The 19,518-nt window shown below is 33.8% G+C and overlaps 1 protein-coding gene across 3 annotated transcripts in view; it reads left to right on the forward strand.

Moving 5' to 3' along the window:
- Positions 1-19,518, forward strand: part of MYOM2 (myomesin 2) — a 302,384-nt gene that overhangs the window by 207,065 nt on the left and 75,801 nt on the right. For all 3 annotated transcript variants that reach the window (XM_053710368.1, XM_053710369.1, XM_053710370.1), the window contains 6 exons: positions 6,506-6,632; positions 8,048-8,226; positions 8,983-9,097; positions 11,105-11,261; positions 11,346-11,452; positions 12,234-12,278. In XM_053710368.1, coding sequence (XP_053566343.1) covers positions 6,506-6,632; positions 8,048-8,226; positions 8,983-9,097; positions 11,105-11,261; positions 11,346-11,452; positions 12,234-12,278 — 730 coding nt within the window. The remainder of the gene's footprint in view (positions 1-6,505; positions 6,633-8,047; positions 8,227-8,982; positions 9,098-11,104; positions 11,262-11,345; positions 11,453-12,233; positions 12,279-19,518) is intronic.

The following is a 19,518-nucleotide window of genomic DNA, read 5'->3' on the forward strand; positions in this document are numbered from 1 at the left end:
GTCTGAGAAATAAAGAGAGACAGAGGTTATTATTCTGACACAGTTAAACATTCTAGACCAACTAAAATAGCCACCTATCAAGTTTAGCAAATACTCATCTAATATTAGACATCTAATATTAGACATTATGTGTTCATATTTAATATTATACAAGTTGTACTTTCAATGAATTTCAAAATTACAATACAACATATATTTTCTATTTAGCTAGCAATACAGACGTGTATCTGAGGTTCAGGGGCAATTAACAGGCCTGTGCTAATGACCACTTCCCTGGGATTTTTAGCATCTTTGACTGCTGATTACAGACTCAGCGTCCCCCTCACCACATGTAGCATCCTGATCTAGGTACCATGTATATCTTTGCTTGAAAAGATCTAATCTCATTAAGTGGCGAGGTAAAGAATGTTTGGAAATTTGTACTTTTAGCTAGGGAGCAAATTTTCTCTTTTGAAGTTTTTGGGACATCTTGTCTGCATTGAGCTCTGAGATGTGTATTCAAATTACATGGGTTTTAAGTCAATTCATGACATCAGAATTGTAACCTTATAGTAATATCTGATGAAAACATGGCTTCATATATAAACAAATTATTTTGTCTTATTATATATATATATATATATATATGTTAGTGTGTGTGTATATATATATATATATATATATATATATATATATATGTCATTCACCTGTACCCTGAAATATATATATATATATATATATATATATATATATATATATATATATATATATATAGAGAGAGAGAGAGAGAGAGAGAGAGAGAGAGAGAGATAGCATGAGAAGACAAACAAAGAGCAGTGCTTCAGGATATTCAAAAAAATCAAGAACACTTTATTGTAATAACTTTTTCGCAGCATGGATAAGATAAAATAAAACACTTGCAAGTGTCAGACAAGAGCTTGACGCGTTTCAGCTTACGCCATCATCAGAAGCCTTAATCCCCCCTTTTAAAGGCTTAACTCCTTACTGATAGGTTAGCAATTAGGTTACATCACTAGACAATTGAGCATACAAATTAACCCCTTATAGACTGTTTCTCCTAACTTAACCCCTCCATCTCTGATTTACTTATACTGAATGATTTTTGCTTGCTAAAAACAGGAGTATCTACCCCTCAATAGCAATTTTAAATCCAAACATAGTAATTTGTAAAGAAAGAGGAGGAATGAAGAGAGGGAGGGTGGGTGAAAAATATATACATATTACTTCCATACATTTATCAGGTCTGCCTCAGTATTAAAACCTAATGGCAAACGTGTTTGCAATGAAAATATCCAGAAAGCTTCATGTTTAGATAACAGCATATCTAGGTTCCCCCCTCTGTCCTTTAAACTCACTTTCTCAATGACTTGCCACTTAAATGATTTTACATTTTCATTGTGTTGAGTTATAAAATGTGCTGCCAGTGCAGAGCAGGGGGTGGAGGTAGAGATGTCATTTAAATGCTCTCTAATCCGTACTCTCACCTCCCTAGTGGTCATAACCACATACTGCATCCTGCATTCTGTACATTGAGCCATGTAAATAACATATTTTGACCCACAATTAGTGCAACTGGTGGCTTCATAAACTCGTTGTGACACACATGATTGGAACTGCTTAGAAACTACTGCATGTCCACAAGCTTTGCAATTGACATTATTACATTTATAATGTCCCTTACACAATAGCCAGCTACTTTGTTTTGGTTTGGTGGAGTTAACTACACTAGGTGAGCGGTATTTACCTAGTGTGCGATTACGCTTAGATACAAAACAACACCCTCCTTTTACAATATCATGTAGGCCATTGCCCCCTTTAAGAATTGAAAAATGTTTTTACACAATCTTTACAATTTTACCATACTGACAACTGTATTTTGTTATAAAGGTTGGTTTATCCTTATTGTGTACTCTCTTACACTTTCTATTATCTGATAGTAATTCTCTCCTATCCAAACCTTCTGTTTTTGCTATTGCTTTGTCTATGACCTCACTCCTGTAGCCCCTATCCAAAAACCGCTGTTTTAGCTTTAGACATTCTGCTCTAAAGACATTAACATCTGAACAGTTCCTTTTCAATCTAATACCTTATCCTTTAATTATCCCAAAACCTGTATGTTTAGGGTGTAAACTTTTAGCATCAAGGATAGTATTAGATTGAAATGGCTTACGATATAATTCGCTTTTGATATTCCATTTTATGGCATCACCTCTCAAAACCACATCCAAAAATGATATCTCTTCCAATTCAACTGTGTGGGTAAATTGTAAACCTACATTATTAGAGTTCAAGTATTTAATAAAATCTTCAACCTCTGAAATGGAACCCATCCAGATAAAAATTAAATCATCTATATATCGATGATAAAATTGGATGTGGTTTTTGTAGGGATTACCATCTCCATAAACGTGGAACAGCTCCCACCAACCCATAAAAGGTTGGCATAGGAGGGGGCAAATTTTGCCCCCATAGCCGTTCCACGCTTCTGGAGATAGTAACCCCCATCAAACAAAAAATATATATATACGCACTGTATATATACTTACAATAAAAAATAAAATATTCCTGTAAGTGAAGAACATTGAAATGTGAATATTTACAGTAAATACACAGTAAAACACATTGAATATTATTATGGAATTATTAGACACACACACACATATATATAACCATATATCTTTTTAACCCTTATAGATATTTTTTTATGAATATTTATATGACTAATTTTGATCAGATAGGGTTTATTTGAATAAATAAAAAGAGAGAAGCGCTCAACCTTGGAACGAACAATAGCATAATAGCTTGTTCTATGGCTAGTTACCACCCAAGAAGCAGCCTCTTTTTGCTCAACATGTGCCTTTCACAGAGAAGAACTTTCCTAAAACATATCAGTCTCATCCTGACTTCACAGTACAGTCAAGCCCCAAAATACCAGGCAACCCCTTTCTGAACGAGAGAAACAGCAAAACCCCAGATGTAAGTTTCGACCTATTGTGGGCCTCGTCAGTGAGGTGCAGCCATATCCCTCTAGGCACACTGAGCAACGGGTCCACATCTGGATACCCGCATCACACTTAAGGAGAGTTCCCTAAGTGTCATAATTTGCATAAATAAAAAGAGAGAAGCGCTCAACCTGGAACGAACAATAGCATAATAGCTTGTTCTATGGCTAGTTACCAACCAAGAAGCAGCCTCTTTTTGCTCAACATGTGCCTTTCACAGAGAAGAACTTTCTGTAGCATATCAGTCTGATCCTGACTTCACAGTACAGTCCAGCCCCGAAATACCTTGCAATCCCTCTCTCCCTGTATCTGGATTACTTGGAGCACCCAAAATTGTGGATATTACTTGGAGCACCCCCCCCTCCCTCTCACAAGACAATGAATTCACAAGCAGAAAATTATCAATATAAATTAAAAAACTTTGTTATAATACAAATTTAAACATTGTATTATATATCCTGCAACACTGTGTAACATAGCATTAGACCGAAAACAAATGTGAAAAATAAAGTGAAATATAAAAAAAAATGAAGGTTCATACAGCACATTTGATTTTCTGCCAAACAACTGTTTTGCAAAAAGTAAAAAAAGTTGAAAAAAGATAAAATAACAGTGAGAATAGATATTGCTAGAAAATATTGTTGATGTTGCTGTGTTTGAAGCCTGCTTTTTGATTCACTAGATAGGAATACATAAGTCCACACAGCCTCCTGAATAATATTACTATATTACTAAAACACAGCGCTTCCGCACATCTGTTACTCATAAACATGGAAGATGAATTCCATACCTGGGCATCTTTAATGCATGAAATACACATTGTATAGAGTTGAATAGATACTGTTTTCTTTTTCTTCCTTTCTGATAAAGTCTGTCCATACAATGATAAAAAGCAAGCTTTTACATATCATAAATGCATCAGTTTGCTGAATTTAAAAGCCAGAACTACATATTTTATTGCATAAGATGAACTATGATATTATGACTTTAATTTATCTATATTATGAATATTTTTTAAAAGGCATAGAAAAAGGAATCATAATATATTTAACTAGAGATGTGCGCAGGCAAAAAAAATTGTTTTGTCGAAAAGATTTGTTTTGGATCTTTTAAAATATTCGGTTTGGACAAATTTTATTCATGCAAACATTCAGTTGAGATAAACATTGGATTTGGATTTATTACCGGTATTTCCAAAGGGAACAGCTAATTTGTGCAATTAATACTAACAAGAATCTTAATAGAATTATAATAATTAAAATAAACTTAAATAAATTCCTGCATGACTAAAATCCAGCATTTAGTGCATAAGCAGCTGTCCCTAACATCAGTTATTAGTAGTTCTGCGGCAGGATTGGACAGGCGATGATGGACAAATAAATTGTAAGATCCCCAGTACATCATTGCAAACAAAGGAGCTTATTAACCAAATAATATAACTCCTTCCCCCAATGCCTGCACATTTTTTGGCGCAAAACAGCATGAACAAATTAAAGGGACATTATACACTAGATTTTTCTTTGCATAAATATTTTGTAGATGATCCATTTATATAGGCTATACAGTTTTTTTTTTAATGGATAGTTTTGCTTATTTTTAAATAACATTGCTCTGATTTTCAGACTCCTAACCAAGCCTCAAAGTTTTAGGAGAATACCGACGTATACCTACTCCAGCTTGCTCCTGTTTGTGTAAAGGGTCTTTTTATATGCAAATGAAGGGGGAGGGGGCAGTGTCTGATATTTCCCACTTGCAGTGGGTATTCCAGTAACCTTTTAAACAGAGCTAAACTGGGAGCTTCTAAGTACGTTTTTAAAAGGTTTTATACTGGATTTTTATATCAGCATCTGCACATATAATTCTTTATAGTAGTGTCTATTACATGCAGTTATATGAAAATTGGTGTATACTGTCCCTTTAACAAATTGATTTCATCAAGCTATCATTAGTTTTTTGTCCCGGCTGTTTGTATATCAAACATCTCGATGAATCAACATGTCTGAATGCTCATCTCTTAAAATGGGGTGAGAGTAAGCGCTAAAAAGCTTAAAAGGCTAGTAAAAGGTACATTTTAATACATATAAAAATTTACAAATGGCAATCAGACGCATGGATCCATGTCTGACTTAACAAAAAAATATATAATAAACAAATCTAAAAATATCTAAAAATATCCAATGGAGTATAGCATGTGACGCTGACTTAGTGAGCCAGTGATGAGGAGTTAGAAGGACATGTACATTCAATAATATAAACAACCTAAGTGAGTGATTGAGTGCACACAATAGCTTTCAACAAAGAAAAATAGCATTCACAAAAAATAGTGTTCACAAAAATTGGCGTACATAAAAAATCTTCAAATGTTCAACCGGTTATATGTAAGTGAATCCAGTAGTGTTTCCTCCAAAGTGACGTGTAGAAATATAACGTGAAGTCAATAATAGTAGAATGTAAACGTTGAGTGGGTCAAATTATTGCGGTTCAGCTGCTAAATTAAAAAATTGTAAATCTGTGAGGTTTTTTAAAAATAAAAATAAAAATAACTTGTGAAAAAATCCACGTGGAAAACTTGAATTCAAATGATAAACAAAGGTCAAAAATCAAAAGACAAAAATCAAAAGACAAAAATATCAAAAGACAAAAATAGAAAATCAGTGATAATATTAAAAAGCACTAAAGATCTAGTGAAAACAAATCCTTAATTCAGATGTTAAAAATCCTTGGTAAGATCCATAACAAACAAATACATCGATAAAATACCTAAAAGGGAACAAAAGAGAAACAAATAGTGCAACACTGTATATGATATATAATATAGGTAATTAAAACCAAGCTCACCAGTATGCCAACGCGTTTCGGCCTAGACTAGGCCTTTCTCAAGACTATACTGTATCAGAAAATCTGGGACTAAGTCAGCGTCACATGCTATACTCCATTGGATATTTTTAGACTAAGTCAGCGTCACATGCTATACTCCATTGGATATTTTTAGATATTTTTAGATTTGTTTATTATATATTTTTTTGTTAAGTCAGACATGGATCCATGCGTCTGATTGCCATTTGTAAATTTTTATATGTATTAAAATGTACCTTTTACTAGCCTTTTAAGCTTTTTAGCGCTTACTCTCTCCCCATTTTAACTTTTGTATTGTTAGCCTACTAGGAGGCTATATAGTTAGTAAGCTTAAGGCCCTGGGTGTAGCGCTCGGTCCACTTCTCCTGTTCTTATGAATGCTCATCTCTATATTTAACCATTTGACTACCGTGTTATTTAAATAGATTTGTCAATATTCGCCACTTCAGATAGGTGCTGCATATAAATCTTATCAAATGTTGTAATAATTGAATAGGTTTGATAGGCACCATTTGTGCAAATTGTTTTCTTTTTTACATATTGGTGAATTCTATTATGATAAATATGTAATTCTAATAATTGTAAGTAGTCTTACTTTGTGCTATTACTATGTAATTTTAAATAGCTGATTGCAATTGTTTTTAAAGGTGGATGACCTTTCAGAGAGTTCTTACTATGAATTTAAAATCACTGCAAGCAATATTGCTGGGCTTGGTCTCCCATCTGATCCAAGTGAACATTTTAAATGTGAAGCATGGACCATGCCTGAACCAGGTGAAATATTTGTGAATTGAACTTATAGCTGTACCTTTGTGCTATTATATGGCAGATCACATTAATTTCCTTAATTCATATGGAGTCAATGATAAATGTTAAATATGTGTTGGACATCCACATACAGATAATATATACATAAAAACATTTAGCATTGATCTTACTGAGACTGATATAGAATTTGTTCTACTTTCTAATTATTATCAAATTAAATTTAGATACAGACAATTCATCACTTTACAATAGATATTTCAGGCACCATGCTGCTGAGTAATAAGGAAGCCCAAAACAAAACATATGTTGAAGTTAGGTAAAAATTATTTCAAGGCATGGTAATAAAGGTGCTTAATAGTTCATTGAGGTTAGATACAAAAAACAGAACTTATTCTATTCAACATCAGCCAAGATAAAACATATTTAAAGGGACAGTCTACTTCATTTTTTTAAATTATTTAAAAAGATAGATAATGCCTTTGCTACCTATTCCCTAGCTTTGCACAACCAACATTGTTATATTAAAGGGACACTGTACCAAAAAAATGTATTTTGTGATTCAGATAGAGAATGCAATTTTAAGCAACTTTCTAATTTACTCCTATTATCAATTTTTCTTCATTCTCTTGCTATCTTCATTTGAAAAAGAAGGCATCTAAGCTTTTTGTTTGGTTCAGAACTCTGGAAAGCACATTTTTATTGGTGGATGAATTTATCCACCAATCAGCAAGGGCAACCCAGGTTGTTCACCAAAAATGGGCCAACATCTAAACTTAAATTCTTGCATTTCAAATAAAGATACCAAGAGAATGAAGAAAATTTGATAATAGGAGTAAATTAGAAAGTTGCTTAAAATTGCATGCTCTATATGAATCACAAAACAACAAATATGGGTTCAGTGTCCCTTTAATATACTTTAGAACCTCTTAATTTCTACGTCTTTCTAAGCACCTGCAGGCTACCTTTTATCTCAGAGCATTTTATTAGCTTTTCACAGCCAGACAGTGCTAGTTCATGTGTGTCATATAGATAACATTGTGCTCACTCTAGTGGGGTTATGCAGGAACCAGCACTAATTGGCTAAAATGCAAGTTTGTAAAAAGCACTGAGATAAGTAGCAGTCTGCAGAGGCATCGATACAAGGTAATCCCACAGGTAAAAAGTATAGTAAGATATCACTGTTGGTTAGGAAAAACTGGGGAATGGGTAAAAAAAAGGATTATCCATCTTCTTAAGCAATAAACATTTTTAAGTAGACTGTCCCTTTCAGTAAAGTGATAATAGTAAATAAAAAATGACATACTAAATAAATATTGAGAATGATTTTTTTAAGATTTTTACTTCAGTTTATTGAAAGCCAAGATAAACAAATCCAATTACTTACAATAACAATCGTTTTGCACTTACCTACATGTATACAGGACCTTCTTATGACCTTACCTTCTGTGAAGTGAGAAACTCCTCCCTGGTAATCCTCTGGAAGGCCCCTATCTATACTGGAAACAGTCCTGTTACTGGGTATTTTGTTGAATACAAAGAGCTGGAGGCAGAACACTGGACAAGAGTAAATGAAACAGCAACTTCAAATCGCTACCTAAAGGTAAATTATTTCTTGGGCTTTGTTAAAGGAGTATTGCTAGCTTGCAACAGTTAAAGTGATTGTATTATTAAGCTGAAAGTTCATACCTTACCTTATTTAAAAGTGCAATTTCCCTCTTCTGGAAAACAGCAAAGAAACTATAGACTATGGAACTTCCCTCCAAATTTACTTGCCCGAGTATTGCTCACCTGTGGCCCCTTAACTGGCTGCCAGCCCAAAGCCCATACCTGAGTAATGCACAAGACTGCACATTCCAGAAGAGGAATAGAGACATTAATATTTATAGAATGCTCTATACCTGTAAATATGAAAACAAAATGAATCTGACTCATGTCCTAAATATGTAGGGGAGTTTAGTAACTCTTTACACTCTAAATTGCAAAGATCTGCTTCCAAGAAAATGTTTTCAAATGATTTCTAATCTGCAACGTGGTATTGCGTTGGACTCTGCTACACACTGCTGTATATGGAGAGTGATTGAAACAAACATTTTAATGTAAACATATAGTAAAAATATGCAATTGAAGTAGCCCAAATGCATTTAATTTTGTTTTAAATACATTTCAATACACATTTCATGTAAGGGTAAATTTGTGTGTAAAGTGTATTTAAATTAAAACATAGTTAAATGATTTATGTTAATCCTTTCAAGTGAATATAATATGCAATTGATAGTGTATATTCTACGCATCAAGCATGTGTCCATTGTTAGTTAAAAATAAAATGAATCATTTCAGTATTGTTATACTTATAAAGGTGAAGGATTTGGAAGAAGGAAAGACATATGTTTTCCAAGTGCGTGCGGTGAATGCATCAGGAGTTGGCAAAGCTTCTGATGTTTCAGAACCAGTCCTTGTGCAGTCAAGGCCAGGTATGTATTACAATAATTCACATTAGACAATACAGCAGCCATTTATGGAATAGGTGTTTGTCATTGGTATAACTGTAAATACTTTGATTAACCTTGATTTCAAATAATATAATTAGAGGGAGATAAAATTCAATAATTCAATAATATGATATCATGCCTATGAAAAATCAACAATTAGCAGTCTAAAATAATGCTTTTTTTCACAAAGAAAGGTTAAGTTAAAGATATTTATGTTTATTTTGAAATGGACAGAAAGTACAGGTATATGTGTATTTCAAATATTTTTGTGTAAGCTTACTAATTTTGTAAGAATATCTCAACTAGTACTGTCATATATACCTTAATGTTTTAATACCATAGGGCAATATTTATCTGAAAACACAGAACGTCAAGGATATTTTTTTCAGATTGAGAAAAAATTGTTCTAGCAGCCAATAAGCTTTAACTTGATTTTCCAGCCCCACCGCTATCAGACATAGACTGGTTTCATAGTTTGACTGACAACAAAAAAAAGAAAAGTTTTAAAAATCTGCTAGTTTGTCATATCAAGTGTGAGGCAGCTGGAAGATAGATGCAGTAGGTTGGTGAAAGCTGCCAGAATCATGAGACAGTTGATGGACTGTATTTGTTAGCTAAAGGCAACTGGCAGGAATGTGTCAGAAGTATGGCACAGAAATACAGAATAAGGGGGAGATTTAATCATTATGGGACAGATGAGAGGAAACTGTGACTTAGGAAAAAGGACATTAGACAGGACAGGTGGAAGGAAAGTACTTAATGCGCAGAATAAGTGGAAGGATTCACCATTAAATGGGTTTAAGACCTTAGCAACATATAAATGATTTATGAAACCTCATGTCATCATTTACTTTTTAATTATAAACTATTTTGAGAAAAACAACTGTTAATAACCACTGCAGAACAACTAGGTGTTTATATCTGTGGATCTGTACACTTCTCAAATAATTATATATCTAAATGTTTGAGCCCCATATTATCTCACTATGCAAACGTGTTTCTTATTTCTCTACAAGTTGCATAGATGTGCATAAAAAAATGATTTTGCTCTATTGTCTTATCAATAGGAAAACTCCTAGTGATAGCTGAATGTGTTTTTGAGAGTTGTTAACAAATGTATTTACTCATGTATGTCTTCCTTAGGCAAAATCACTATCAAAAGGAGCTGCATCTCAAGAAAAAACTTTTACGAGTTTTTATGCTCATATTAACATGGAACATTTAATTAATTAATTAATTTAATTGATCATTAAATTACACATATATTGATTTATTATATCTATTAATTACATTGAAAAACACATTTGGCAGCAATCTCCAATGCTGACCATATCAACCAGCTAACATAGGCTTTGTATGTTTTGCTTTTGTGTTTTTTTTTACAGTTTTTCTGCTTATACTGCATTTATAATTTAAGTCACCATTTTAATGCAGTTCCAACTGAAATGTTCGTTACATTGTTTAACTAAAAAAAACTTAAGCTATGAAATAGATATTAAAAAGATATTTACTATACATATTAAAGAGATCTATTTAATTAAAATATGCTTTGAATAAAAAAAAAAACAAAGTCAAAGCTGGTTAATTTGATTTTGAAATTAGCAGGTACTGCTTGTTTGTGCAAAACTGAACTGTGGGATAGATTACTCACTTGCAAGTAGGGACAACTTCACAAGCAGTTGGATATGATTAAGCCCTTGAAGTATAAAAATTATAGATATATCTTTCACAAGGGAAACTTTTTTTGTAATGAGTGTTTTGTAAATGATAGAACCTGTTCTTTGTGTCACTTGTGAACTTTGCTGCCAGCAAATTTAATCAAATTCGGTTAAAAAGGAAATACATTGATTACTTTGTAAAATTTCTGATAGTAAAATCAAAGCTCTTTACACAGTTTTAAGGGCAGCATTAGAACTGTTATTGCTTTTTTATTTTACTATATACTATTATGTTTTAACATAATTTAAAATAGTTTTTTCAAAATGACAGGAACACAGGAGATCAGTGCTAGCGTGGATGAAGAAGGCAACATTTATCTTGCCTTTAATTGCCCTGAAATATCTGAAGCATCTCAGTTTACTTGGTGTAAATCATATAAAGAGATCGATGACGAACATAAATTTAATGTTGAATCAATTCTGGAAAAGTAAGTTTTTCATGTTCTGCAGGTATTACTCTGATGTTAATGATGGTTCTAAATAGTGTTTTTTTTATATGCTTTTCCTTTTAGCTCTAAACTATACTTTAAAAACCCAGAGAAAGAGGATATAGGAACCTATTCAATATCAGTCAGTGATACTGATGGAATTTCATCTAGTTTTGTTATGGATCCAGATGGTAAGAATATTACCTTTTTGTCAGTATTGCATATGTATAAATAGTCCCTATAAGGCAATGTTACATAACAAACACAAGGGACATGATAAAAATATGGGACAAACCAACATGGGACTCTTTAGGGTATGACTGTAAGAAGCAGATGAAAGCAAATGATTATTTCAATAAAAACTCAGTAAATAATATCTACAAGTTTTAAACATGGTCATTTTATAGCCTTGGCCCTCATGCTTTTAGTATGGTAAATATTACAATCAAGAATATTAGAATGACTCCACCTGTGCAAAACTGACTTAGTAAAATAACTCAGCAAATATTTTTTTAATATCACAGCGTATGAGGGTTTGCATTATGCTGTTTTTCAAATTTATGGAAACTGATCGAAAACCCCTATAATCATATTGTGTTAAATCATAAATCTAATCCTCTCAGTCACATCAACTGAATCGTTCTTAAGTAAAAGGACCATTGAATATAGCAGAATTACATAATGAACATGTTTATGATAAAAAAAAGACAATACAATAGCACTTACTCTGAACTTTAAATGAGCAGAGTAGATATTTTTTTGACAAATTTAAACATTTACTTTAATTTGCCGCCCCCCTGTATCATGTGAGACCCATTAGCCAATCACAGATGTATATACATACACACTGTGAACTCTTGTACATGCTCAGTAGTAGCTGGTGTCTTAGAAAGTGTGCATATGAAAATGTATTATTTTAAGAAATTAATATACTGTAATAATAAATGTAATACATTTGTATTCTTTCCGTAGAACTTGAACGTTTGATGGCTCTTAGCCATGAAATAAAGAATCCAAGTAAGTATATCTTTAAAAAAAAATCCTTTACCTCCCTGTTTATCATCCAAAATATATATGCATTATTACCAATTCTGCTGTAAGAAGACTATTTGAAAGAGGTCTATGTTTATATATTTTTAGAATGCTTAATACTATTAACGTTTGATACATTTTTGGGGCAGATTACAAGCGAAGTGTTATTTAACGCTCCTGTTCGAGTGTTAAATGTGGTAGAAGCAAGCTTTTTGTGTGCGTCGGGTTGTGCTTGTATTACAAGATGAAAGTAAACTGTTTTCACTCGCGCGCTAACCCAAAACGTGTAAAAAGACAAACCTACAATATCATTGCCTAACCTATTCTCCCATAGAAGTCAATGGAGCAAAAAATGTGGGGGAAAAAACACCCTACTCGCGCTAACCCAACATGAAAATATTAATATTTCAAATTCCAATGTTCTTCACATAGCAGAATATGTTCTTTTTATTCATAAATGCATACTTCTACATACATCGGATGGTATTTGGTACAGTATATATCTATACATATATATATGGTAAAATATAGGCATAGATATATACATAGATATATACAGATATATGTAGTAATATCTAGTTAAAAATATTTAGAGCATATACCCCTATGTGCAGAACATTGGCATGTGAAATATTTACAGTGCAAACACAGTTAAAAACTTGAATATGAAAATTGCATTAATATGATTTTACATGTTTTCATCAACTTAACTCCAAAATGCTCCAGTGTCTATATATATGTACATATGTATCTATGTGTGTATATTTGTAAATACATATATAGACATTTAAATACATATGTACACATATATACACATAGACAAATATATATATATATATATACTTACATATACATATTTAAACATGTATATGTGTGTATCTCTGTTAAAGCCCTTTTTCTGCTCTTTTTTTTTTCTTCTAACACCTTAGACCTCATATTTTTGAGTCCCAATACATTTTTTGTGCAATATTTTTTTAAAATAATTTTCCTTAGAAGGTGTTATTATGAGTGTAACTGTACTTTTACATTTATTTTCTATGTGTTTTCTGAGACATTTTTGTTTTGCGAAACAGTTAACCACAGCTCTGAGGTCTCGTTAACCCAATGCGTGTTAACTTCAATTGCACTCAAGAGATCACATTTACTTACTTGTTTCTGAGCAAAAAACCTAACGTGCGCAAACCCCTTATCACTCGAGTTTACCTGTTAACACGCCACTCGTAATCTGGCCCTTTATGTCCATCAATGTATTAACGTAAACAATTGCTTTACCATTTTTCTGGTATATCTATGCTTCCTTTATTTGACCTCTCCACCATCAGTACATCTACCTATTTGTTACTTTTCATCTCTCTCACCTTTTTCCCTTGTGTTATTTTCTATCCTAATTACACAATACTGACTCTCTCTTTTTTTTGTAATGGCAGAACTCTACACATCCTTAGTTTCACACAGTATAACAATCAGCCCTAGAGCAGTTTATCACATGATGAGCATTTCTTTTATTATGTTGTTATTATCTTGGTTATTTGGTAAATAGGCTTTCAATCTATTTAACCTATTAAGAAGTTTTATGTTATCCTTGTATTAGAATTAGTTTGAGCTCATAGAATTTAGAGTAGACATGTGCAATTCGTTTCAGCCAAATTTCATTTTCGGAGGCATTTTAGCCAATTCGGAGATTCGAATGAATCCGAATTTCCGAATCGGCACCATAACTAAAATCCCAAAACATTCAGAAAATTAATAAATCAGTTTCTGAATTTTTGGATCTATTCTTTATTCATATTCAGAAATTTTTAATTGTTCTAATCTAAACCGCAGTTCCCCAACATCGCTGACACTAACAAAATCATTACATAAAGCTATTAATCCCTAAACCACCGTTCACCGACACTACCGACACTAACTAAACCTTATAACCCCTAAACCGCAGTTCCCTGACATCGTCTACACTAACTAAACCTATTAACCCCTAAACCGCAGTTCCCCATCGCCGACACCAACTAAATTTATTAACCCCTAAACCGCAGTTCCCCGACATCGCCAACACTAACTAAAACACTAAATAAACCTATTAACCCCTAATCCACCATTCCCAAACATCGGCAACACTAACTAAAGCTATAAACCCCTAAACCGCCGTTCCCAATCATCGCCAACACTAAGCAAACCTATTAACCCCTAAACCACCGACCCCCACATCGCAACAACCTAAATTAAACTATTAATCCCTAAACCTAACACCCCAAACTTTAACATAATTAAAATAGACCTAAATTAAAGTTACAGTTATTAACTAACTACCTATTTAAAAATAAATACGAACTTACCTGTGAAATAAAAATAAAACCTAAACTACAATATAACTATTTACAAACTACCTAATTAAAATAAATACAAATATACCTATGAAATAAAATTAAAACCTAAGCTTTAACTAATAAAACCTAACATTACTAAAAATAAAAAGCTAACATTACTAAGATTAAAAAAACCTAAGATTACTAAAAAAATAAAACTACAATTACAAAAAATAATAAACACTAAAATTACAAAAAATAAAAAACTACCATTACAAAAAATAACAAACGAAATTATCCAAAATAATAAAAATTATTTCTATTCTAATACCCCATTTTAGTAGAAAAAATCAGCCCAAAATAACAAAACCCTAATCTAATAAACTACCAAGGGCCCTTAAAAGGGCCTTTTGTAGGGCATTGCCCTAAAGTTAAAAGCTATTTTTTTTTTTGGGGGGGGGGCTTGTCTAAGCCGCAGCCATGATCAGACGTGAAAATTGGTTGCTCTATTCATATTCTAAATAATATGTGGATTATCTCATCTATACTACCTCATCTCATCTTACATTGCTAAATCTAAATGACAAGATCTGGAACAAGATTATACCAATTTTCCCATGTACCTACAACTTGAGGAACCAAAAAACAAGCTACAACCAGGGCGGCAGCCTACGACTTATTTTCATCTCCCCCCCCCCCAACCCCTGTTTAGAAAGTTAGTCGGGTGAAGCGGTGAGAAGAACTGGCGAGCCCTTGAGCCATACAGACCTAAAATGGAGTCTGAAGTTTTAGCCCTCTTGCAGCGGTTATCTCATAAGATGGAGAATCATTACTCATCCCTCACATTGTGTTTGAGAGCCGATTGGAGGGGCGAACTCACCTCTCCCAGTCCATTCCTGGTATTAAGTTCCTCGGTCACACTGGATGGGAGCCAGGAGGGAGATCATGCCGCTGGCTTAAGTGAGTCTACAGATGTGATCGTATCGACAGGCACAGACGGGTGGATCTCGTCAACTATCACCTCGGCGGTTACCGCATCAGTCACTCACTCTAGCACTGATATACCGCTAGCAGGAGAGAGGCTGGTTCTGGGCACCCTGGAGATGTGGCCGGTCGAAGGGGAGCCTGGAATAGGCTGTAAGCTGAGGTGCATAGAGGGCCTGCTTCTGAGATCCACACATGCCTTACTAGCATATCCTAAGATCTTCGAACCCCAAAATACGAACTTCACTCTGAAAGCCATTGACCCTCCTGGGGAAGTCTTGTGTAGGACATGCATTTTGGTGACACCCTGTGTCTATATAACTACAGATGCGAGATGCCAGAGGAACTCAAACTTTTTTATACCTGCAAGAGGTATAGGTTAGAGAAATGAAGGGACTTTGGTTTCCAGATGTGTGGCAAATAGTAACCATACTTACTTGATGATCACTACCAATAGACTGAGATATGCCTTCATTCATAGTGTACAATATAATGTGTTTAGCTGTTTCTTACAATCAGGTTTTATTATATAATTAACCTATAAGCCACTTGCTATTTTTTTGTATGAGACCCTTGCTCTACCCCCCTTGTCCCCTAGGCTGTTTTAGTTCTAATTCACTTGATGATCACTACTATGTTTACGTGTTAAAGTTAATGTGTAAGAATACCCAGCATTTATATGTTTGTATAAGCCAGTTTATGAGTTGCCCTCTAATGACTCTATATATACACAGAAAATAGACCTCACTTGAGATATAGGACAGGTGAAACGGGCAGATCCTAGCCATCATATGACCCATCTAGATATTAAAATACATTTCATAGGGCACAGTTACATTTCATGGTCCCTTGTCACAGTGGAGGTAGTTCTCTTACTTTCCTGAAGGAAGTTCTGTGCTGGCTATCCTTCTACTCTTATACTCTTATGCATGTTACCCTCTTGTATAGCTTCACAAGGCTATATGGTTTCACTGTGGCGTCAGAACACTCTAACTCCATTTTGACTATGTCATTTTAAAACTAAGCCCTAGTTTTTTCATACTGTATATAGCTTGCATACTTGTTAGCGCTCGCCTTCTTCAACAACAAATAATTACTAGCAGTAATCAAAGTTCTGTTTATGGGGACTCCAGATACATTGTTCACGCTATTTTACTAATAATGTACCCGTATATCATATTTATTATATCAGTTGCTCTTTCCTATATTCTATATACTAAGGTCCAAGAGAGACCGTGACGATCAACTAATTCCCCATATTTTAACAATTTAGGATCAAGTAGGTCCAAGAGTGACCATTTGTGCCATACGGGGAGCGTGAGTTAAAGTTTAAAAACTGAGGTTTCATTGCTATATGTCTTGGATACCCTTGTTTGCTATAGGATAGTTATTTCTATTGTTCTTTTTATGTCTAGTACACTTTACTCGTTGGAAGAATTAATATAAATGTCTATATGATTAAAATACAGGACACAGTACTATAGCTCATGTAAGCAGATATTCCCATATTGTATAAATTGCTCTATTGTATAATGTCTGTTTTCATTCCTTTGTATAGCGCCACACAGGATAAGACATGAAGCTTATGTTTTCAATACTTGTTCCTTTGTGTATATGTTCAAGTGTGTACTTTGTACTAGATTTGCACAATCTCTTTTATATAATCATGCCTGCTTGGTGTTTGGAAATATTTTCTATGTTGTAATCAATAATAACCTCAATTAAAAATTTTAAATAAAGTTTTTTTGCAAACAAATAAAAACAAACACCCCCTAACATTACTAACCCCACCCCCCAAACTCACAAAATAAAAAATAAAAATAAAAAAAATCTACCCATTTCCCTGAAAAAGTCATTTAATTGGGCATTGCCCCTAAAAGGGCATTCAGCTCTTTTATTGCCCTTAAAAGGGCATTCAGTTCTTTTTTTGCCCATTAAAATAAAAAAGCCCTAATCTAAAAAAAAAAACACCTAAATAAAAAGCCCCAAAAAACCCAAAAAACCTAACACTAACCCCAAAATCGGTACTCACATTTGCTGAAGTCCGGTGAAAGATCTTCATCCCAGTGGTGAAGCATCTTCATCCAGGAAACTCCATCTGTATCCATTGCGGGACTGGCATCTTCTATCTTCATACCAGCGGAGGCGGAGTGGTCGTGGATGTGTGGAGGCGGAGGTCCAGACAGAGGTCCATCAGTCTGACGTGGAGGTCCTCTTCATGCGATCGTCCGCTGCACACTGAGAATTCAATGCAATGCACCCTTTTTTATAATGGGGTACCATTGCATTCCTATTGGCTGAAAAATGTAAATCAGTCAATGGGAAAGAGAGCTACTTAAATCCTACTGGCTGATTTAAACAGCCAATAGGATTTAAGCAGCTCTCATTCCTATTGGCTGATTTGAATCAGCCAATAGGCCTCCGCAGGGATGAATAAGATGTCGCTGCTGGGAAGAAGATCTTATGCCGGACTTCAGCAACTGTGAGTATCGATTTTGGGGTTAATGTTAGTTTTTTTCTTGCTTTTCTTGGGGTGTTTTTTTTTTTAGATTAGGGCTTTTTTTATTTTAATGGGCCGAAAAAGAGATGAATGCCCTATTAAGGGCAGTAAAAGAGCTGAATGCCCCTTTAAGGGAAATGCCCATACAAATGCACTTTTCAGGGCAATGGGTAGATTAGTTTTTTTTTTAGTTAGGTTGTTTTTATTTTGTGGGTTTGGGGGGGGGGGTAGGGGTTTGTAATGTTAGGGGGTGTTTGTTGTAATTTTTTAGCAAAAGAGCTGTTAACTTTAGGGCAATGCCCTCCAAAGAACCCTTTTTTTACCTGTATTGGTAGTTTATTATAAAAAAAAAAAATATTTTGGGTTGGGTTTTTTTTCAAACGGGGTATTAGAATACGAATAATTTTTAGTATTTTGGATAATTTTGTTTGTTATTTTTTGTAAGGGGATTTTTTTTTAGATTAGGCATTTTTTATTTTTAATGGCCCGAAAAAGAGCTGAATGTCCTTTTAAGGACAATGCCCATACAAATGCTCTTTTCGGGGTAACGGGTAGATTAGATTTATTTTCTGGGTTTGGGAGGTGGGGGTTTGTTTTTATTTTTTGCAAAAGAGCTGTTAACTTTAGGGAAATGCCCTACAAAATGCCCTTTTAACAGCCCTTGGTAGTTTATTATAGATTAGGTTTTTTTTAATTTGGGGTATTTTTTTCTGTTTTTTTTAACTAGGTATTAGAATAGGAATACTTTTTATTTTTTGGATAATTTCGTTTGTTAATTTTTGCAATGGTAGATTTTTTTTATTTTTTGTAATTTTAGTGTTATTAGTGTAAGTTTAGGTTTTATTTTTATTTTACAGGTAAGTTTGTATTTATTTTAACTAGGTAGTTAGTAGATAGTTATATTTTAGCTACCTTAGGTTTTATTTTTATTTCACAGGTAAGTTTGTATTTGTTTTTAAATAGGTAGTTAGTTAATAATTGTAACTTTAATTTAGGTCTATTTTAATTATGTTAAAGTTAGGGGGTGTTAGGTTTAGGGGTTAATATAGTTTAATTTAGATTGTTGCAATGTGGGTGTACGGCGGTTTAAGGGTTAATAGGTTTAGTTAGCATTTGCAATGTCGGGGAGCTGCGGTTTAAGGGTTAATAGGTTTTGTTAGTGTCGGCGATGTCGGAACTGCGGTTTAGGGGTTAATAGGTTTACTTAGTGTCGACAATGTCGGTGGAACTGTGGTTTAGGGGTTAATAGGTTTAGTTAGTGTTGCCGATGTTTGGGAATGGCGGTTTAGGGGTTAATAGGTTTATTTATTTACTGTTTTAGTTAGTGTCAGCAATGTTGGGGAACTGCGGTTTAGGGGTTAATAGGTTTAATTATTGTTTGGGAACTGCGGTTTGTCTGGGAACTGTGGTTTAGGCTGGGGTTAATAGGATTAGTTAG

Source organism: Bombina bombina, chromosome 4 (genome assembly GCF_027579735.1).
Source record: "Bombina bombina isolate aBomBom1 chromosome 4, aBomBom1.pri, whole genome shotgun sequence".
Classification (NCBI taxonomy): Eukaryota; Metazoa; Chordata; class Amphibia; order Anura; family Bombinatoridae; genus Bombina; species Bombina bombina.